The sequence below is a fragment of the Bufo gargarizans genome, chromosome 9, assembly GCF_014858855.1.
Source record: "Bufo gargarizans isolate SCDJY-AF-19 chromosome 9, ASM1485885v1, whole genome shotgun sequence".
Classification (NCBI taxonomy): Eukaryota; Metazoa; Chordata; class Amphibia; order Anura; family Bufonidae; genus Bufo; species Bufo gargarizans.
This window is the reverse complement of record NC_058088.1, coordinates 114,966,331-114,989,768: the sequence shown is the minus strand read 5'-3', so window position 1 is coordinate 114,989,768 and position 23,438 is coordinate 114,966,331. Positions and strand designations below refer to the sequence as shown.

Sequence of the window (23,438 nt, the reverse complement as noted above, 5' to 3'; positions counted from 1 at the left end):
ATAAGGCTGCTTTATAGCTAATTATTAGGACACTATATATTAATATTTATTTGATGCAGTCTTAATTTTGCATCTGGGACTGTGACCCTTTAGTACGCCCTTGTGCACAGTATATGCTGTATAGTGTGAAATAGAAAAAATAGAAAGAAAAAGAATAGATAGAACAGAAGTTTGATAGATCTGCCTTCCTTTGTTTTATTGCACACTATTTCTCCTCCAGAGGAGGTACATGTTTCATACACATAACTACATGCGAATTAGAGCAAAGTATTTTAACTTAAACATAATGTGTGGTGATTCACGGAAACTTAAATAACAGGAAATGTGTCTACGGGTTTTTTCATGTGGCAGGAAGAACAGTAAGGAAACTGAAACAAGTAGAGGTATTCAGAATCATGAGATTAATGATGAAGAGGGTATTTTTCCATGTAGACATAAGGGCAGCTACCATACTGTAGGTCTCTCTTTAAGCGGGTCTGTTTTTCTTTTTGTCTTGGATCTCCACATGAACTAGACGCCCTTCACTAAAAGGACATATATGCAGAAGATAAGATGCTGTTTGAGAGCAAGTCGATAAAGAAGCTGCACCATGTCGTTGTTCGGATAAGTTCATTGAGATTGGGACTGTCTTTTTTCTTTATCATCATGCTATCAGCCACCAGTTATGGCGTCAACAGCAGCGATAAACCAGGTAAACATGTTAAAATACACTCAAATACATTTTCATGGCAGTTAAATACGTTTCACACTTTTAGAACTTAATAGCTTGTGAGGTTCAGAACATTAAACTGTATTTTTCTATTTATGGTTTTCAAGTATTTGTTAAGTGTTCTTGTAACGCAATGCTTTATAGTAATGCAGTTTCAAAGCTTTAGGAAAATGTTATCTCTTGTTACATTTTACAGCCATACATTCATGCAGCTCCCCCACAGTAAAATGTGAACAAATAGTAGATAGTTCTAAAGGCTGATCAGTGGAGATTTATCAGGTAGGACTGCGCTGACCCTGAGAACTGAATATATGTTAATTGAACCATGGTTGAATTGCATAATGATTTTCATTAGACATTACTACATTTCATAATGTCATCCACATTCATAATGTACTCATGACATGAAGTTTTATGATAAATTGTCATGTCTCGAATTTCATATCAATGCTTGATTAAAACTCATAAAATAACTTCATCCACAGTATTAGGGCTCATGCACACGACGGTATATATTTTACAGTCCGCAAAAAGCGGATCCGCATAAAATACGGATGACATCCGTGTGCATTCCGTATTTTGTGGAACGAAACAGCTGGCCCCTAATAGAACAGTACTATCCTTATCTGTAATGTGGACAATAATAGGACATGTTCAATTTTTGGGCGGAACGGAAATATGGACATACGGAAACGGAATGCACACAAAGTAACCTTTTTTTTTTTTGCGGACCCATTGAAATGAATAGTTCCGTATACTGTCCGCAAAACAAACGGAATGGACACGGAAAGAAAATGCGTTCGTGTGCATGAGCCCTTAGTCAGCTGAGGTCTATTGTACCTTAATTAAAAATGCATCTTAAACCTGGTGAACATAGAGATTAGCGAACTTCCCAAGATTTACTTATTTTCTGATTTGGCAATTTTTTCAAAAAGTTTGGTGTGAACCCAAATTGATTTGTTGCGAATAAAAATTATCCTTTTTAATTGGGAGCAGCACCTGTACAATGTGTAATAATGGCATGTGGCTTCAATCGTAGCGGCAGCATAGCATGGAACAGACAAGGCGCTAGATGCGTGTGCAGCCATTTAGGGGAAGTAGTATTGGTGGTGACAGTAGCAGTAATGGTATTGACAGGCATAATGAAAGTTACAGTGGGATTAGCAGCAGGGAATAGCAGCTATGGTGGTAGTAGCAGCTATACAGTAAAGAACATGATGGTAGGCAGGCAGACAATGGCAGTAGCATGATGGCAGAAACCATACTGTATGGAACATAATGGTAGGCAGGCTGACAGCAGCAGTGGCATGATGGCAGCAGCAGCCATACAGTACAGAACAGCCTGCAATATCTATAAACGCTAGTGTGAAGCTAGCCTTAGAAAAATTCTCCCTTTCAATTGGGAGCAGCAGCTATACAGTGTGGATGTGGAAAGGGTAGGGTAATAGTGGCATATGGCCGTAATAGTTGTGGCAGAAGTAGCAGCACAGCATGGAACAGGCAAGATACTAGATGAGTGTGCAGCCATTTAGGGGTAGTAGTAGTAGTAGTTGTGGTGACTGTGTGGCAGTAATTGTATTGACAGTAGTAATTATGGAAGTTGCAGTAGGGCATTAGCAGCAGGGAATATCAGCAGCAGCCATACAGTAGAGATCAAGATAGTAGGCAGGCAGACAGTGGCATGATGGCAGCAGCCAGACTGTATGGATACTGTATGGACCATGATGGTAGGCAGGCTTACAGCAGCAGTGGCATGATGGCAGCAGCCATACAGTGCAGAACATGATGGTAAGCAGTCAGGCAGTGACATGATAGCAGCAGCAGAAGCCATATGGTAGAGAACACGATGGTAGGAAAGAAGACAGTGACAGTGGTGTGGTGACAGCAACAGCCATGCAGTGCAGAACAGAGCAGGCAGATAGTAGCTGTGGCATGATGGAGCACCATCAGCAAGGGCAGATGTGTTCATTGGCTTCAGCTGGAGAAGTATGAAGACAACTTTATCTATTTGGGTGTCACAACATCCCCTGCTACACTGCAAACCCTCTCTAATCCCCCCAAAAGGGAAAAAGCATGGATTGCACATCCACATGCTATGCATTGATCTGTAACTGTTTCTCAGCACAATTGTCATCACTTCTCAGTGTAATAAATAGTATACAGCCCTCTGATTTTGATAAAAATGCATAAGCCCACTGGTTGAGAATAGCTTTTTCATGGTCACACATTCTGTTATGGATGTCTTACAATGTCTTACAATGGCGTGGAGGACGAGAAGGAGGAGTCTGAGCAGAAGATGAAGCACCTTATGATGATGACGAGGACACTGTACTGCTTGAGGATGTGAATAACCTACAGATGTGTCATCGCTACCGCTCCCTTATTTTGCATATCGTTACTAGCGAGTCGCGACTTCTAGTCTTTCACGAATAAACTGTTAAAGCAATACACAACACGGCCAGTAGAAGGCAGTGTTAACCTAAACTACATAAACACACTACACCAGGCATGTCCAAACTGCGGCCCTCCAGCTGTTCCAAAACTACAACTCCCATCATGCCTGGATAGCTTACAGCTATTAGAGCATGCTGGGAGTTGTAGTTTTGCAACAGCTGGAGCGCCGCAGTTTGGACATGCCTGCACTATACTATGCGCAATCCTCCTCCGATACCACATGTCTGAGTCATTAGCTCAGACAGCTATCGCGAACTTGTCACAGTGTCTGAATGACTTGCCCCTGGGCCCCCGCTGCCCTGCCCTGACATGCCCCCGGACCTGTACAGTGAGGCCCAGCACCTGGCACTATAGGAGCTCCTGCCTCTGGGTCCTGTCCCTGGGTCATAGTCATAAAATAACTATGCATATTTAGTGTCATCGTAATCATACTGACACATAAAATAAAATTAAAGTTATGCACTGAACGAAAATCAAAAGTCATCATACAGTAAGGCTACATCAACACAAAAAAATAGTTCTGCCTCTAAGAAAGCCTGCAGTAGCTGCTATAGTAAAATATATGATCAATTGCCGGCTCTGTATATAAAATACTTATCTATTTATTTTTAAAAATAATATACCGTGTATAAAAACACAAACATCCCTGTATCCTTAGTAAGAAAAAAAAAAACTACTAGGCTAATAACCTACCAGACATTCTCTATCCTTCAGACGTAATTACATGCCCCTGTAAGTGATATTTCAAGCACAAGTTCTCTATATGCGGCATCATATAAGATTTACCGCAACATCACTATTATCTAACACTTCACCACAAAAAATCTGCGTCCCAGTCACCCTATTGTCTGCCCTGTTGGTCTCTGTACACTATACTATTTTATTTTATTTCATTTTATTTATTCATGGTATCTTGCACCGGTGAAAACATCAAACCAATAATATAGCTGCATGGCAGCAAATTCAATCTGATATACAGTACAGATCTAGCATGGAGCAGTACTGTACAGTAGCTCCGGCTCACGATGTTGCGCCTAGGACTAAGTTGAAATCCCAATGCGATTCATAGAACTCGAATTAATCGCATTGCGATTTCAACTTTCTCAAATCCGACAGTACATTCTAGCATGGAGCCGTTCCTATGGTGATGGGGACGCTCCATGAGCACGGAAGTCGGCAGAAGCCCTAAGTTGAAATCGCAATGCGATTCATAGAACTTGAATTAATCGCATTGCGATTTCAACTTTCTCAAATCCGGTAATGCACAGAGGAGTTACAAGTGCAAGCATAAATCATTGATAAAAAATGCACCCTACAACAACAACGGAAATAAAAAATGACTAGGATTTGGCAGGACAATGTTTTTACACCTAGAATTGCCGCCTGGCGAGTTTTGCATTGTATGGATCCACCATTTGCTGTGTAGCAGAAATCTCACACTTCTTTGTTGGTGATGCAGAGCTGCATTGTACTGTGGACAAGAATAAGGTCCTAACTTGCCTTTGGAATGAGCAGACTGACCTGAATGAGAACTATACATTTTATTACTGGTAAGTGAAATAATTTACTTAAAAACTTCATTTGTACTTTGCTCTGTTACTCTGTTACTCTGTTACTCTGTCAGGTTTCCATGGTTTTTGTTATGCTGTCCAGAACTCTCAGAACTGTAACATTGGGTTTTCCCATTGAAATAAGTTATTCTGCACGTGCATTAACCTGTTCCAAACCTGAATGTCCACAGCAAAATATTGTCTTTTGAAATGCCAGATTCTAAGGCCTCTTTCATGTCTGTGTCAGTGATGATGACTGCGACAAGATGATCAGTGTTTCATCCATGAACATGTCTGTGAAGGGTCCATTGCTGGTCTGATGCGTCCATTTTTTGCCCTTGTTGTGTCATTTGTATTCTATGTGCATTGCTAGGCTGAAATAGTCATTTCCAGAGCATCTCCTACCAACGGTTAGTGAAAACCTCTGATGCTATCTGGTTTTCATCTGGTCTTTACAGACCCAAAGACTTCAATGAGCATCTGTAGTCTACATTACGGGCCAAAGTAGTGCATGTCTCCATTGTTTGTCAACCTATAGTTAGTGGGGGGAAAATATGTGGGAATAAACAGATAAAAATCAATGAATACATATGTTGTCTATGGTGATTCATATATATATATATATGTGAAAGAGGACTAAGGGTGCACATATTGCACATTATACACGTTTTTTTTTAGAACACATTTTTGTGCAGAGAAACCACAGCGTGAAAAAGTCTTTGACAAATGTCATGTACAATTTATCAATTTTTTCCATGAGGAAATTGATCTGCCGTGCAGATTTAGAAATCCGCAACATAACTTATTTGTGCGGATTGTTACTGCGGATTTTACACTTGGCAATGCAAAGGGTGAGATCAGGGCAAAACCACTTCAAATTCTGCAACAAGATCAGCGAGTAACACCATTTTCTCTTTTTTTAATGTTATACTTTTGTCTTTTTTTTTGCCACAGATGGACATTTTATATGTTACCAAAACAGAAGCACAATCTTTTCATTTTCTGCCTTTTATATAGAGGGAAATGTGCACTATATGTGAAGAATGCAAATGCACTTTTGCAATTAAATGTATTTTGCTTAACCAGAAAAATTAGTACCACAAAATAATCCCCACACTCTCCCATGTATGACGATACAAAATTTGTGTGCTTTGCCCATCCTTAGAGATGAGCAAATCGAATCCCACAAATGCGATCCAAATTTCAGGATAAATTTGATTCGCCTAGAAGCCGAATTTCGTCGTGCTTCATGTCAGCAAATCAATTTAACCTGAAATAGTATAAAGACAAAAAATTACAACTTTCCTCCTCCATTTGCTCGTGATGGGCCGCCAGACTTCATCTTGCTTGAATATTTTGTCCGAAATCCCATGCAGCGCGGGATTATATCATCACGCTGGCTGGCGTGATGACGTATTCTCGCGCCACATCGGATTTTGGACGAGATCTTCAAGCAAGATGGCGATGGCCGGCACGTCGCGAGCAAATGGAGGCGGTAAATGTGATTTTGTAAGTTTGAATTATTGTTAATTTTACACTCAGATGCCGTGATCATGTATGATGGGGTCTGACATGGAGATCTGATGGGGGTCTGACATGGAGGTCTGATCTGAGGTATTATATGCAGGTCTTATGTGGGTCTGATGCGAGATCCTGATGTGGGGGTCTAATCTGGGGATCTGGTATGGGGGTCTGATCTGAGTATTTGATATGGGGTCTGATCTGAGGATCTTATATGAGGTCTGTTAAAAAAAGTTTTTTTTTTCTTATTTTCATCTTCTAAAACCTGGGGTGCATCTTATAAGGTGAAAAATACTGTAATTTTGGGCTATCCTTATATAAATCCTATGGTGCACTTTCTGAACTGGAAGGTGATGTAGCTGCGAACACAAACAGGGCTTCCCATGAGCAGAATGATGTTGCCTTGCATGATGTACAGAGACAGGCTCGGACTGGCCCACAGGGGTACAGATGAATACCCCTGTGGGCCCCACAGCAAGGTGGGCCCCTAGTCTCCCACCCCCTGCACAAGTAGCACATAACAGCAGACTTACTGCATTGCATACATATAGTCAATGTACAGCACCTCAACCAGCCCATGTTCAGCTAGCCAGTATCCTCTTTTCCCCAAGACCTGCCTTCTCAAAGTATCTGCAGGGAACCCCATATTCATTCATCTGGTAGCATCTTGCTGCTGTGTAAGCATGTAATATTTGAATGCATCCGTACGGTGGGCCCCCAAAATAAATTTTACTGGTGGGCCCTTAGCACCCCAGTCAGACACTGTACACAGAGGTACGAACCAGCCAAGTACAGTGGATGACAGGCATAATGATCGTGGTCACAGAGGGCGCGACCATGACTGTCCCCAGTGGGGGAAGGGAGCCCGATGCACTAGCATATAACTGGGCCCAGCACTGTCACTGTACTTCATGACTGGCCCGTCAGAGTGCTTATCTCAGCTGCATCACATGTGGTTAGTCCAGAATCTATCAGGCCCTAGCGACAGTGCCAGCCCCTGTTACATGTGAGTGAAGACTGGGGCAGAGGAAGGATATCACTGGGAAAGTTGAAGGACTTTACTGGGAACAGTTTGGGACATTACTGGGGGCAGTGAAAGGACACAACTGGGGCGCTATAGGTACATTAGTGGGGTGATATTATTTGTACCAGAGACTAGGGGTGTAACGATCGCTGTCACAGGGAGTGCGAGCTGGACCAGTGGGGAAAGGGGAGCAAAGTTTGCCCCGGAGCCCATAGAGCTCTAGTTATGTCACTGGTGAATGGAATAACCAAGAACAGAAGGCATCTTCTTGTTGGTGATTCAGCCATTAGAGGTATTGATTTAGGATAGAATGGAGATGTGGTGAAAGAGGTGAGATGTATTCCAGCTGCTACAGTCAATAGGGAGAAGAAGAATACTCCAAATATAGTCAAGGCAGCAAGTAAGAATTGTGAAGTTGATCTGGTGGTGCATCTGGGCACCAATGATCTGTCCCAAAATGATTTGCTCTGTGTACAAAGGGAATTGCATAATTTCAGCAAGGAGCTTGGTAACATAACAGGTTCAGTGACTTTTTCAGAGATTTTGCTGGTCTGTAATCAGAAACACAAGACACTTCATATCTAAGTGGTTTAAATTTGAAGGCTTTGAGTATGCTAGTCATGAAGCTAGTAGGTGATTGTACAATAAGTACGGTTTGCAACCGTCATATAGAGGTACACAAGAATTCAGAGATTTTTTGGAAACACATTTAAACTAGATGAAGGAGACAGACGTTTAGGTGATAAGGATGATTTCTGTCCCCAGACAGTTAGGATGAAGCAGCGTGTTGGTATTGATGGACACGTGGTTGTTTTTCGAGTAAATGCAGATAATGTTCAGAACAATACAGAGTAGAATAGTAATGCTTTTCATACAATGTTTAGTAATGCTTGTAGTTTAGGAAACAAGCTCTACGAGCTAATGCCAATCATATCTAGTGTAGTAACAGCGGCTGAAAGGAAACTAGGGATAATTTGGATCTGATTGAGATAACGGAGACATGGTTTAAGTATTTCAATGACTGGGAAATAGCTGTACTTGAATACATGCTGTACAGACAAGACAGAGAAGACATAAGGCGTGGGGGAGTTGCCATTTATGCCAAGGATAGTCTTCAATCAACAGTAATTCAGAGTATGCACCTTTTAGAGACTGAGTGCCCAAACTGCAACCCTACAACCCAATTATTTATCACAAAGTGCCTACATGGCAACTTAGCTTGAATACCAATATATATATACTTTATCATTTAGCTATAATAGCCTGCCTACATTCAATGCGCTGACTGTGCTGTTCATCGTGTGCCCTGCACTGATGAATAGCAGGAAAAGTCGAAGGCATATTTGTACACCATAGACTTTTTCCAAGGTGCAGGTGCCCACATAGAGGGCTCTGCTACACTACAACCAAAGTATTACATTTTAGAAAGACTAACTTCAAGGAAATGGGGGAGTGTTAAAAAAAAAGGAATTAAAAGGTTAAGATAACACAGCAATAGCAAGCGCCCAGTGCCCATCTTAAAGGGAACTAAACTATATGTCAGACAGATTAGCAAAAGTAAAAGGAAGAAGAAACCACCATGGTTTACTAGCGAATTAAGTAATATAGTAAAAGAAAACAAGACTGCATATACAAAGACTCTAGAAGTGTAGCTGACAGAGAGCTGTATGAATATAGACAGAAGGAGGCCAACTACAAACCGGATTCCCAAAAAGTTGGGACACTATACAAATCGTGAATAAAAACTGAATGCAATGATGTGGAGGTGCCAACTTCTAATATTTTATTCAGAATAGAACATAAATCACGGAACAAAAGTTTAAACTGAGAAAATGTACCATTTTAAGGGAAAAATATGTTGAATCAGAATTTCATGGTGTCAACAAATCCCCCAAAAGTTGGGACAAGGCCATTTTCACCATTGTGTGGCATCTCCCCTTCTTCTTACAACACTCAACAGATGTCTGGGGACCGAGGAGACCAGTTTCTCAAGTTTAGAAATAGGAATGCTCTCCCATTCTTGTCTAATACAGGCCTCTAACTGTTCAATCGTCTTGGGCCTTCTTTGTTGCACCTTCCTCTTTATGATGCGCCAAATGTTCTCTATAGGTGAAAGATCTGGACTGCAGACTGGCCATTTCAGTACCCGGATCCTTGTCCTACGCAGCCATGATGTTGTGATTGATGCAGAATGTGGTCTGGCATTATCTTGTTGAAAAATGCAGGGTCTTCCCTGAAAGAGATGACGTCTGGATGGGAGCATATGTTGTTCTAGAACCTGAATATATTTTTCTGCATTGATGGTGCCTTTCCAGACATGCAAGCTGCCCATGCCACACGCACTCATGCAACCCCATACCATCAGAGATGCAGGCTTCTGAACTGAGCGTTGATAACAACTTGGGTTGTCCTTGTCCTCTTTGGTCCGGATGACATGGTGTCCCAGATTTCCAAAAAGAACTTCGAATCGTGACTCGTCTGACCACAGAACAGTCTTCCATTTTGCCACACTCCATTTTAAATGATCCCTGGCCCAGTGAAAACGCCTGAGTTTGTGGATCTTGCTTAGAAATGGCTTCTTCTTTGCACTGTCGAGTTTCAGCCGGCAACGGCGGATGGCACGGTGGATTGTGTTCACTGACAATGGTTTCTGGAAGTATTCCTGAGCCCATTCTGTGATTTCCTTTACAGTAGCATTCCTGTTTGTGGTGCAGTGTCGTTTAAGGGCCCGGAGATCACGGGCATCTAGTATGGTTTTACAGCCTTGACCCTTACGCACAGAGATTGTTCCAGGTTCTCTGAATCTTCGGATGATGTTATGCACAGTTGATGATGATAGATGCAAAGTCTTTTTGCCAATTGACCTAATTAGTGTTAATTGGTCTTCCAGCTCTTCGTTATGCTCAAATTTACTTTTTCCAGCCTCTTATTGCTACTTGTCCCAACTTTTTGGGGATTTGTTGACACCGTGAAAATTTGAATCAACGTATTTTTCCTTTAAAATGATACATTTACTCGAATTAAACGTTTGATCTGTCATCTACGTTCTATTACAAATAAAATATTGACATTTGCCATCTCCACATCATTGCATTAAGTTTTTATTCACAATTTGTTTAGCGTCCCAACTTTTTGGGAATCCGATTTGTATATTATTAAGGGTGCTAAGGTATAAAAGGAAGTAGAAAAACCTGTTGGAGTACAACAATTAGAAATGGGGAAATAACTATGTTGATGGGGATAAGGCTGTCACCTACTATTTGAATAGTTTTTTTGTTCAGTGATTTCAGTAGGCAGCTTTCAGAATCGTGAACTTGTATGGGCATGGCAGTCCCAGCAATTGTAATTGTGAGCTCTGAGGTTTTTGGAGGCTGATGTTATAGGGAAGTTGGCACTCTTAAAGTCAAGCAAGGCCATGGGTACAAATGGTCTCCACCCCAGAGTCCTTAAAGAACTCCAGTCTGTGATTGCTGCTCCTCTAAGGCTAGTTTCACACTAGCGTTCGTCGGTCCGCTCGTGAGCTCCGTTTGAAGGAGCTCACGAGCGGACCCGAACGCCTCCGTCCAGCCCTGATGCAGTCTGAATGGAGAGGATCCGCTCAGACTGCATCAGTCTGGCGGCGTTCAGCCTCCGCTCGCCTCCGCACGGCCAGGCGGACAGCTGAATGCTGCTTGCAGCGTTCGGGTGTCCACCTGGCCGTGCGGAGGCGAGCGGATCCGTTCAGACTTACAATGTAAGTCAATGGGAACGGATCCGCTTGAAGATGACACCATATGGCTCAATCTTCAAGCGGATCCGTCCCCCATTGACTTTACATTGAAAGTCTGAACGGATCCGCTCAGGCATCTTGCGCACTTAGAAAATTTTCTAAGTTATTAATGCAGACGGATCCGTACTGAATGGAGCCTCCGTCTGCATTAATATGATCGGATCCGTTCAGAACGGATCCGATCGAACGCTAGTGTGAAAGTAGCCTAACCAGGCTGGAAACTGCAAACCCGTGAGCTTGACATCTGTAGTAGTAAAAATAATGAAAACTCTCCTAAAAAAAGAAGATAATGGACCACCTAAAAACCAACAACCTATTGGACTCAAAACAGCATAGATTTACTAAGGGACGATCATATCCAATTAATCTTATTGATTTATATGTTGTATGAAGGAGGAGCCGTGGATATTGCCAACATGGATTTTAGCAAAGCCTTTGATACAGCGCCACATAATGAGCTGATGACTTATTGGACTTAATCCCTGGATAGTTCAGTGGATCTGCGGTTGGCTGTTGGACAGATATCAGAGTGTTGTTGTTAATGGAGTACATTCTGAGGAGAGAAGTCTAGTGTACCTCAAGGATTATTACTGAGTCATATTCTTTTTAATATTTTTGTAGGTGACTTAGGAGGAGGTTTGGTAGGTAAGGTTTGCCTGTTTGCTGATTACACATAACTGTGTAATAGGGTTAACATTCTTGCAGGGGTTTGTAACATGGAAATAGACCATTTGAACCATTTATCTAGCTTCACAAGATAAATGATTCAAACAATGGAAACTGCAGGTCAATGTTTCCAAATGTAAAATGGTGCACTTGGGGAGAAGGAACCCTCAGTCTAAGGATCATATTGGCAGCTTTGTGCGAGGGACTTCAGAAGAGAAGGATTTAGGTGTTCGGATATCAGAGCTTCAAAATTAGTGCACCGTATGGGTAGGTAGTTGGGGAAGCAAGTAGAAGGATTGGCTGTATAACTAGAGGTGCAACCAATAGGAAGAGAGAGATTGTGATCCAACTGTATAGAGCGCTAGTGTGATCACATCTGGAAAGCTGTGTCCAGTTATGGAGCCCCCCACCTACAAAAAGACATAAATAAAATGGAACAGGCGCAGAGACAGGCTACAAAAATGGTGGAGGGTCTTAAACATAAAATATACCATGATAGACTTAAAGAACTTAATCTGTATAGATATCTGTAAAGAATAAATCAAGGCAACTGGACGTACTGTAGATTTCTTGAAAACGTTTCACTCGTTCTTCCAACGAGTTTTCTCAATTCTGAGTGACTGTACAAGAATTCTCTGGGAATAAATATGTAACTGAATCAACATCTGGTAATGATACCCAGCATGGGGTCAGAGGTCATTATACCCAGCATGGGTATAATACCCAGCATTTGGCCAGTGCCAAACTACCTCCTTCAAACTTGACTAGAGAAGAAAGGAGGGCGGTTACATCCCTGAAGAAAGACACAAACATCACCATCCTGCCTGTGGATAAAGGAAGGTGCACGGTTGTACTTAATACATCTGACTACGATGCCAAGGTGACCACACTCCTGGATGATAACAACACATATGAGGCCCTAAGACGAGACCCAACCAGTGGCTACAAGAAGAAGGTTATAGAACTACTACAACCATTAGAAAAGGACAAAATCATTGATCGGGTCATGTATCATCGCCTCTACCCTGGGGAAGCCCCTCCGTGTATTTATGGACTTGATTTATTCTTTACAGATATACCATGACCTGGATAAATGAGAACCTTCACAGACTTAATCTGTATAGCCTTGAGGAAAGAAGGGAAAGGGGGGAATATGATTGAAACCTTTAAATATGTTGAAGATTTAAGAAAAGGTTCAGCAGGGAAATGTTCTCAAAAAGAAACTAAACACAAGAACAAGGGGGCACAATCTGAAATTAAGTGGGGGTAAGATCAATAAATATTTTCAGGAAATATTATTTTACTGAAAGAGTGGTTAAAACTTGGAACAAACTTCAGGCAGACGTGATAGGGAAATCTAAATTTTTATGTCATGTGTAAGGCTACTTTCACACTTGCGTTTGGGGTTCCGCTTGTGAGATCCAATTGAGGGCTCTCACAAGCGGCCCCGAACTGATCTGTTCATCCCCAATGCATTCTGAATGGATAAGGAGGGGGGGCCGCACCGCCACCAATGAATTTAATACTGGGGAGGGGGGGGGGGACCTTGATGTGAAAACTCAGATCTGAATAAGCTGTTATGCAGACAGATCCGTTCTGAACGGATGCAAGCGTTTGCATTATAGGTGCGGATCAGTCTGTGCAGACCTGAGGGAAGATTCACCGCAACAAATCCGGGAAGTACGCAGCTGTATGTTCCAGTTCTGGAGTGGACCAGTGGATCAAGGAAAAGTACCAAGAACTTACCAAAGTACCCAATGAACTGTAAGCGAGGCTCTGCCACGTCACAGCTCATTTCACTGCACCAGTGACACTTTGGGACATATATAAGAAAGCAGCAAGATACAGACTTCACTTTGTCGGATTACAAATAGTATTGCGCAATACTTAAGGGTGCACCCCAAAGACAAAGCTTGCTCAAGAACATTCAGGCACAGCCAGGCTGCTTTATGGACTGTGGGGGAATATTTCGCAATAACTAGTTTAGCTTAGGCAGTATTACTGTTCCTGTTTGATTTATGATCTGTTGTTATCCTGTTTATATATGCCTAGCCACTTATCTATTACTATTGTTCAGTAAACTTAACTGCTGGGTAACAACCATTTGTGTCTGTGTGGCATTGTGTACCCTTTGTACCTGTGGACCTAGCCCTCGGTCTTCTTTCATTTGGCGCTGCGAGCAGGGTACATTGATCGCCATGCAGAACCCAACCGCTTCCGAGGTTGCTCCGGCCGTGGCCCCCATCACAGCTCCTGCCGTGGGAGTAGCTCCGACCATGTGTTTGCCCACAGGAGCAATGTTGAACCAGCTAGTGTCACCAACAGTTCTGTGAGAAGATCTGGCAGACGTTTTTCTCTACCTCTTGCATGATGTTCTTTGATTTGGTTTCACTTTCTCATCTCCTTTCCTTCTGCAAGATGTCACTTATTTTGACTAATCGTCTTCCTTTATAATCCCTCCCATACTGCCTCACTTTGCGGTTTATACTACTTACTGGATGAGGTGTTCACTGCTGGAGGCTGCTTCTGCTGTTTGTACAGATAAGTCTTTTACTTTTTTTGTGTTTCCTTGCTGGCTTGATTCTAGGTGACCCTGACTCCGTCCGTATTAAGTGCAGGGAGCCAGTGGTCAGGTCCCCTCACTATTATAGGGTTTTCAGGTGTCACACAGTATTAGGTACGCGGGCATGCAATCGTCTACCATACAGACCCTTGCATGTGCATAGCAGTCAGGTAGAGCTCTTAGGGTTTTAGAGGGCTCACCTTAGCACCTATAAGCTTGTTTATTTATATGTTTCAGCTATCTGCTAACTTCATCCGTGACATTATAAACTGCCATAACCGTCTTAAGCATGGATCCGGATTCAGCCTTGATTGATCGCATGCAAGGTCTTTTGCTGGAGGTAGCAGATCTCCATAAAATTGTGTCTCAGTTTCAGGTGACCAGTTCTGCTGGCGTTCATGGAGTTTGTTCCGAGCCTAAGATCTCGCTCCTGGATACGTTCTCCGGGGGTAGTGAGAATTTTGTTCACTCTAGAGAGGCTTGCAAACTCCATTTTCGCCTACTTCCCCATTCCTCTGGTGATGAGGAGCAGAGGGTGGGGATCATCATCTCGCTGCTCAGGGATAACGCTCAGTCTTGGGCCTTTACGCTGCCTGTGGGGGCACGGCCCCTCCAATCGGTGGATGAATTTTTTGTAGCCCTGGGGCAGATATATCATGACCCGGATCATATTGCTCTGGCTGAATCTAAACTGCGTCTTTTATTCCAGGGTAAACAGTCCGCAGAGATATATTGTTCTGAATTTCGGAGATGGGCAGCTGATACTGGTTGGAATGATGCGGCACTCAGAAGTCAATTTTGCCATGGTCTTTCGGAAAGATTGAGAGACCAGCGTCATTAGAGTCAGCCATGTCTCTAGCTGTTCGTATTGACAGGCGTCTTAGAGAGAGGACACTACTCTTTCCTGTCATTTTCAGCCCAAGGACAGTGGGTCTGTCTCATTCAGTGCACAGGGGTCTCAGTCTGTCTCAATCCCCTCTGAGGAGGAGGACATGCAGCTGGGTTTTCTTGCCTCTGATAGTAGAGGATTCAGCTCTCAGAGGAGGGTTTGTTTCAGTTGTGGGGGTATAAATCATTTGGCTAAGGTTTGCCCCTCTAGGAGATTCATGGCGTTTTCTGAGGGTAATAAAAACAAAACAAAAAAAAACTCTAAAAACTATCCATTTGCTGCTATTGGCAAGGTTGATGCGGAAATTGAAGGTTTGCTGTTTGCTTGCAGTTCCCATTTTCTCCTCCTGCCAGGGTGGCGCTAGACAGCAAGAACATTGTTTGTGGGATTTTTGTAGATAGTGGAGCAGCTGTCAATCTCATTGACAATCAATTTGCAACAACGCCTCGTTTCCAGGTATGCACTTTGGAAAAGGATATACCTGTTTTTGCTATCAATTCCGCTCCACTTTCTCAAAGATCGTTAAAAGGCATAGTTCACAATATCCGGTGGACTGTGGGTGACGCTCATGTTGAGGATATGTCATGTTTCGTCTTAAGCGGATTACCTACTCCTCTAGTGTTGGGGCTACCCCGGCTCACTAAACATAACCCCACCATTGATTGGCAAGCAAGGCAAATAAATGGTTGGAGTGAGTTTTGCTGAGAGAATTGCCTCACGGCGTCTCTTTCAGAGGTTTCTACCAAGACTGTGCCATCTTTTCTCTCTGAATTTTCGGATGTGTTTTCCAAGAGTGGTGTCCAGGAGTTGCCCCCTCACCGGGAGTACGACTGCCCTATTAATCTCATCCCAGGTGCCAAGCTGCCCAAATCACGACTATACAATCTCTCCCAACCTGAAAGAGTCGCTATTTATATCTCTGAGAGCCTGAGAAAGGGACACATCTGACCCTCGAAGTCACCTGTTACCGTTTTTTTTTTTTGTTAAGAAAAAATATGCTTCTTTAAGACTTTGTCTGTATTTCAGGGAGCTGAACCGTATCACGATTCGTGACCCATATCCGCTTCCTCTGATCCCGGACCTGTTTAACCAGATTGTTGGGGCTAAAGTTTTTTCTAAGTTGGATTTAAGAAGGGCATACAACCTAGTCAGGGTCAGGGAAGGGGACGAATGGAAGACGGCCTTCAATACCCCTGAGGGTCATTTCGAGAATTTGGTTATGCCCTTTGGTTTGATGAATGCTCCGGCTGTCTTCCAACATTTTATGAACAGCATTTTTTATCATTTAATGGGGAAATTTGTACTGGTGTATCTAGATGACATTTAGATTTTTTTCTCCTGATTTCAAGACTCATCGGGACCACCTATGTCAGGTCTTGCTGATTCTGCCGGAGAATAAATTATACCCTAAACTGGAAAAATGTGTGTTTGCTGTTCCGGAGATTCAATTTCTTGGTTTTCTTCTCTCCACTTCTGGTTTTCGGATGGACCTAGGTCCGCGCTGTGCTTGATTGGGAGCTTCCTGAGAATCAGAAGGCACTGATGCGGTTTTTGGGTTTTGCCAATTATTACAGAAAGTTAATTTTGAATTATTCCTCTGTTGTTAAGCCACTCACTGATATGACTAAAAATGGGGTGAATTTTTCCTCATGGTCGGTAGATCTCTTTTCTAGTATTAAAGAGAGTTTTGCTTCCGCTCCCATTTTGGTACAACCTGATGTCTCTCTACCTTTTATTGTTGAGGTGGATGCTTCTGAGTTGGGTGTGGGTGCTGTCTTATCTCAGGGTTCCTCTCCTGCCAAATGCCGACCGTGTGCCTTTTTCTCAAAGAAACCATCCTCTGCAGAGAGAAATTACGATGTGGGAGATAGGGAGTTGTTGTCCATCAAATTACTTGGAATCGACCAAGCGTCTGAACCCGAGACAGGCCAGATGGTCTTTGTTCTTTTCAAGGTTTAATTTTGTTGTCACGTTCCGCCCTGGGGTTAAAAATGTTAAGGCGGATGCCCTGTCACGTTGTTTTCCGGGAGGGGGGAACTTTGAAGACCCGGGTGCCATTTTAGCTGAAGGGGTGGTCGTCTCTGCTCTTTCTCCTGATTTGGAGGCAGAGGTTCAGGCAGCCCAGGCAGAGGCTCCTGATCTTTGTCCTCCTAGGAGGTTGTCTGTGCCTCTCGCTTTACGACACAAGGTTTTTAAGGAGCACCACAATACTGTCCTTGATGGGCACCCGGGGAGTAGAGCCACAGTGGATCTCATTGCTTGGAGATTCTGGTGGCCGGCTCTTCGTAAGACAGTTGAGGGTTTTGTGGCAGCCTGCGAGACCTGCGCTCGTGCCAAGGTCCCTCATTCACAGCTATCGGGTTCTCTCCTCCCGTTACCCATTCCTTCCCGTCCTTGGGCGCATCTGTCCATGGACTTCATTACGGACCTGCCTCGTTCCTCGGGGAAGACTGTGATTCTGGTGGTAGTGGACCGTTTTAGCAAAATGGCACATTTCATTCCCTTTCCTGGGTTGCCCAATGCTAAGACGCTGGTGCAAGCATTTGTTGATCATATTGTTATATTGCATGGCATTCCTTCAGACATCATTTCTGATAGGGGCACGCAATTTGTTACCAGATCTGGAAGGCCTTCTGTCCTCGCTTGGGGGTTCGGTTGTCGTTCTCTTCTGCTATTTACCCGCAGTCGAATGGTCAGACCAAACACGTAAATCAGAATCTGGAGACATATCTGTGCAGTTTTGTGGCGGAGAACCGGGGGGATTGGTATTCTTTTTTTGTCCCTTGCTGAGTTTGCTTTAAATAACCATTGCCAGGAGTCCTCTGATAAGTCACCATTTCTTGGTGCATATGGGTTTCATCCGCAGTTTGGGACATTCTCTAGAGAGGGGTCTTCTGGTTGACCTGATGAGGAGTGATTTTCCTCGTCTTTGTAATTTATTTGGCAAAAGAGTCAGGGTAATCTGAAGAGGATGAGTGAGAGATATAAGCGTGTGGCGGATAAGAGACGTGTGCCTGGTCCGGACCTGAATGTTGGTGATCTGGTGTGGTTTTCTACAAAGAATATCCAACTGAAGGTTCCCTCCTGGAAGTTGGGTCCTAAGTTTATTGGGCCTTACAAGATCTTGTCCCTCATCAATCCCATTGCCTTCCGTCTTGATCTTCCTCAGACTTGGAAGATCCATAATGTTTTTCACAAGTCCCTATTAAAACCATATGTCCAACCCACTGTACCCTCCTCTTTGCCCGCTCCTCCGATTATTGTTGATGGTAATCTTGAATTTCAGGTCTCTAGGATTGTGGATTCTCGCATTATCCGCGGTTCTCTTCAGTACCTCGTTCATTGGGAGGGTTATGGTCCTGAGGAGAGGATGTGGGTCCCAGTGGCAGACATTAAGGCCACTCGTCTCATCAGGGCTTTCCATAGGTCTCATCCTGAATGTCCAGAGTCCACACGTAGAGGGAGGGGTACTGTCACCACCAGTTCTGTGAGAAGATCTGGCAGACGTTTTTCTCTACCTCTTGTATGATGTTCTTTGTTTTGGTTTCACTTTCTCATCTCCTTTCCGTCTGCCAGGTGTCACTTATTTCGACTAATCGTCTTCCTTTATAATCCCTCCCATACTGCCTCACTTTGCGGTTTATACTACTTCCTGGATGAGGTGTTCACTGCTGGAGGCTGCTTCTGCTGTGTGTACAGATAAGTATTTTACTTTATTGTGTTTCCTTGTTGGCTTGATTTGAGGTGACCCTGACTCCGTCCGTATTAACCACTTCAACCCCGCTAGCTGAAACCCCCTTCTTGTCCAGAGCACTTTTTACACTTCGGCACTACACTACTTTCACCGTTTATCGCTCGGTCATGCAACTTACCACCCAAATGAATTTTACCTCCTTTTCTTCTCACTAATAGAGCTTTCATTTGGTGGTATTTTATTTCTGCTGACATTTTTACTTTTTTTGTTATTAATCAAAATGTAACGATTTTTTTGCAAAAAAATGACATTTTTCACTTTCAGCTGTAAAATTTTGCAAAAAAACCAACATCCATATATAAATTTTTCACCAAATTTATTGTTCTACATGTCTTTGATAAAAAAAAAATGTTTGGGCAAAAAAAAAAAATGGTTTGGGTAAAAGTTATAGCGTTTACACACTATGGTACAAAAATGTGAATTTCCGCTTTTTGAAACAGCTCTGACTTTCTGAGCACCTGTCATGATTCCTGAGGTTCTACAATGCCCAAACAGTAGAAAAACCCCACAAATGACCCCATTTCGGAAAGTAGACACCCTAAGGTATTCGCTGATGGGCATAGTGAGTTCATAGAACTTTTTATTTTTTGTCACAAGTTAGTGGAAAATGATGATGATTTTTTATTTTTATTTTTTCTTACAAAGTCTCATATTCCACTAACTTGCGACAAAAAATAAAAAGTTCTAGGTACTCGCCATGCCCCTCACGGAATACCTTGGGGTGTCTTCTTTCCAAAATGGGGTCACTTGTGGCGTAGTTATACTGCCCTGGCAATTTAGGGGCCCAAATGTGTGAGAAGTACTTTGCAATCAAAATGTGTAAAAAATGACCAACGAAATCCGAAAGGTGCACTTTGGAATATGTGCCCCTTTGCCCACCTTGGCAGCAAAAAAGTGTCACACATCTGGTATCGCCGTACTCAGGAGAAGTTGGGGAATGTGTTTTGGGGTGTCATTTTACATATACCCATGCTGGGTGAGAGAAATATCTTGGCAAAAGACAACTTTTCCCTTTTTTTTATACAAAGTTGGCATTTGACCAAGATATTTTTCTCACCCAGCATGAGTATATGTAAAATGACACCCCGAAACACATTCCCCAACTTCTCCTGAGTACGGCGATACCAGATGTGTCACACTTTTTTGCTGCCAAGGTGGGCAAAGGGGCACATATTCCAAAGTGCACCTTTCGGATTTTGCAGGCCATTTTTTACACATTTTGATTGCAAACTACTTCTCACACATATGGGCCCCTAAATTGCCAGGGCAGTATAACTACGCCACAAGTGACCCCATTTTGGAAAGAAGACACCCCAAGGTATTCCGTGAGGGGCACGGCGAGTTCCTAGATTATTATTTTTTTGTCACAAGTTAGCGGAAAATGATGATTTTTTTTTTCTCTTTTTTCCTTACAAAGTCTCATATTCCACTAATACATAATCTGACAGCAGCGCAATGCTTCTGTCAGAATGCACATCAGTGCTGCAGCTAGTCGATCGGTTGGTCCACCTGGAAGGTAAAAAAAAAAAAAACAGGCCGCAACGCAATAATTTTATTAACTTTGGAACAGAATTATATAAACTTTAACTTTTTTAACTGAACATTAACCTTTTTGCTTCCTGGTGTTTTTTTTTTTTTTTTTTACCTTTATAGAACAAACCTCTCCTTCCCCATGGGTCAAATGTGCAAAGCGCAAATCGCCCAAAGATGTGGCGAAGTGCGTTATGCACTTTGTCCCAGGTGAAAGGAGACGTTTGCAGCAGCTGTGTGAGTGAATGGGCCCTAATAGCCCTGTGTGCCTGTCCTGCTGAGATGATCCCTATGCTAATAGTGTACCTGTGAGTGGTACTTCCGGAAACACTCTGGATGTTCTCGATGATCTCTTCCTGAAATTTGAGGAAGGATCCAGTTCTCCCAGCCTTACTGTAGAGAACAAAACTATTATACAGAGCCAATTGAAATAAATATACAGACACCTTCTTATACCAGCATCTGGTTCTGCGGGAAACTAAATACGGAGACAACATCTGGTCATTGAAGTCCACCCCTCCCATGAGCAAATTATAGTCGTGGACTGAGAGGGGCTTTTCAATGACACGGGTTGCTCGCTCAATTTGTGTTGTCGTGTCTGCGTGAATGGAGGAGAGCATGTAAACATCACGCTTGTCTCTCCATTTCACCGCGAGCAGTTCTTCGTTACACAGTGCGGCCCTCTGCCCCCTTGCAAGACGGGTGGTAACGAGCCGTTGGGGGAAGCCCGCGCGACTAGTTCGCGCGGTACCACAGGAGCCAATCCGTTCTAGAAACAAATGCCTAAAGAGGGCCACACTTGTGTAAAAATTGTCCACATGGTACCCCTTGCCGAATAAGGGTGACACCAAGTCCCAAACTGTCTTCCCACTGCTCCCCAGGTAGTCAGGGCAACCGACCGGCTCCCGGGTCTGATCTTTTCCCTCATAGATCCGAAATTTGTGGGTATAGCCTGTGGCCCTTTCACAGAGCTTATACAATTTGACCCCATACCGGGCGCGCTTGCTTGGGATGTATTGTTTGAAGCCAAGGCGCCCGGTAAAATGTATCAGGGACTCGTCTACGCAGATGTTTTGCTCTGGGGTATACAAATCTGCAAATTTCAGGTTGAAATGGTCTATGAGGGGCCGAATTTTGTGGAGCCGGTCAAAAGCAGGGTGGCCTCTGGGACGGGAGGCGGTGTTGTCGCTAAGGTGCAGTAAAAGCAGGATGGCCTCAAAACGTGCCCTGGACATAGCAGCAGAGAACATGGGCATGTGATGAATTGGGTTCGTGGACCAATATGACCGCAATTCATGCTTTTTAGTTAGACCCATGTTGAGGAGGAGGCCCAGAAAAGTTTTAATTTCGGAAACTTGGACTGGTTTCCACCGGAAAGGCTGGGCATAAAAGCTTCCCGGGTTAGCGGTTATAAATTGTGTGGCATACCTGTTTGTTTTTCGGCCACAACTATGTCTAAGAGCTCCGCAGTCAAGAACAGCTCAAAAAATCCCAGGGCCGAACCGATCTGAGCTGTCTCAACCCGAACTCCAGACTGGGCAGTGAAAGGGAAAACTACAGGTGCGGCTGAAGTTGGGGACTGCCAATCAGGGTTTGCCAGCACCTCAGGGATTCTAGGGGCTCTACGGGCACGTCTTTGCGGTGGCTGCGACGGGGTCACTACTGCACGTGCCACCGTACCAGCTTCAACTGCCCTTCTGGTGCTCGCTACTTCACCAGGTTGTACGGCAGTGCTGGTACTAGGTCCAGGGAGGGCTGGGCTGCTGGTGTATGCCTCACCACGTAATCCGACAGCACCAGCCCCACTCTGCTGCTCTTGAAGCGGATCCTGCGCAACCTGTGGTCTAGCGACACGGGGCCGGTGCGCCTGGTGCTATCAGGGACCTCAGCCTCCTCGTCCGAACTTTGGGTTAGAGAGCCACTGCTTTCTACAGGTTCGTATTCTGACCCGCTGGATTCATCAGATGAGGGTTCCCATTCCTCATCTGACTGGGTCAGAAGCCTGTAGGCCTCTTCAGAAGAATACCCCCTGTTTGACATTTTGGGCAACTAAATTTAGGGGTATTCCCTGAGACTACCCAAGAAAAAAAAGCAAGCCTGTCTTACAAAGGGGAGGCTAGCGAAGTACCGGAGGCCGCTGCGGTTGATAAAAAATATCAAAACTGATTTTTTTTATCGCCGCAGTGCGTATAAAGTGATTGTGCAGTGATAAAAAAAAAATACATTTTTTTGTCACTGCGGTGGGGCGGGCGTGGGTGAACGCACGTGTGGGCGACCGATCAGGCCTGATCGGGCAAACACTGCGTTTTGGGTGGAGGGCGAACTAAAGTGACACTAATACAATTATAGATCTGACCGTGATCAGTTTTGATCACTTCCAGATACTATAAAAGTACAAATGCTGATTAGCGATACGCTAATCAGCGAATAACGGACTGCGGTGCGGTGGGCTGGGCGCTAACTGATCCCTCAACTACCTAACCAAGGGACCTAAACTATCCTAAAACCTAACAGTCAATACCAGTGAAAAAAAAAGTGACAGTTTACACCGATCACTTTTTTCCTTTCACTAGTGATTGACAAAGGGGTGATCAAAGGGTTAATTGGGGTTCAGGGGGGTGATCTGGGGCTAAGTGTGTAGTGTTAGTGTACTCACTGTGTAGCCTGCTCCTCTGCTGGATCCAACCGACGAAAAGAACCAGCAGAGGAGCAGGCAGCCATATAACAGATCATATTTACAAATATGATCTGCTATCTGGCACTCTGATTGGATTTTTTAAAAATCATCAGCTTGCCAGCCGCGATCATTGGCTGGCAAGCTGATGATGATTTACTCCTTGACGAAATGCCGGCCCGAACTGCGCATGCGCAGGCCGGCATAGCGCGTCATCTCGCGTCTCGCGAGATGATGCGCATATGCGTGACTGTGCGCAGCGCTGCCGCCTCCGGACCGCACATCTGCGTTAGGCGGTCCGGAGGCGGTTAAGTGCAGGGAGCCGGTGGTTGTGT

The 23,438-nt window shown here is 43.8% G+C and overlaps 1 protein-coding gene across 1 annotated transcript in view; it reads left to right on the top strand.

Annotated features, from left to right (window-relative positions):
* The first annotated feature begins 395 nt into the window (after positions 1–395).
* Positions 396–23,438, top strand: part of IL2RG (interleukin 2 receptor subunit gamma) — a 62,731-nt gene continuing 39,688 nt past the window's right edge. The window contains exons 1-2 of the mRNA XM_044268547.1: positions 396–691; positions 4,623–4,713. Coding sequence (XP_044124482.1) covers positions 553–691; positions 4,623–4,713 — 230 coding nt within the window. The 5' untranslated portion in view covers positions 396–552. The remainder of the gene's footprint in view (positions 692–4,622; positions 4,714–23,438) is intronic.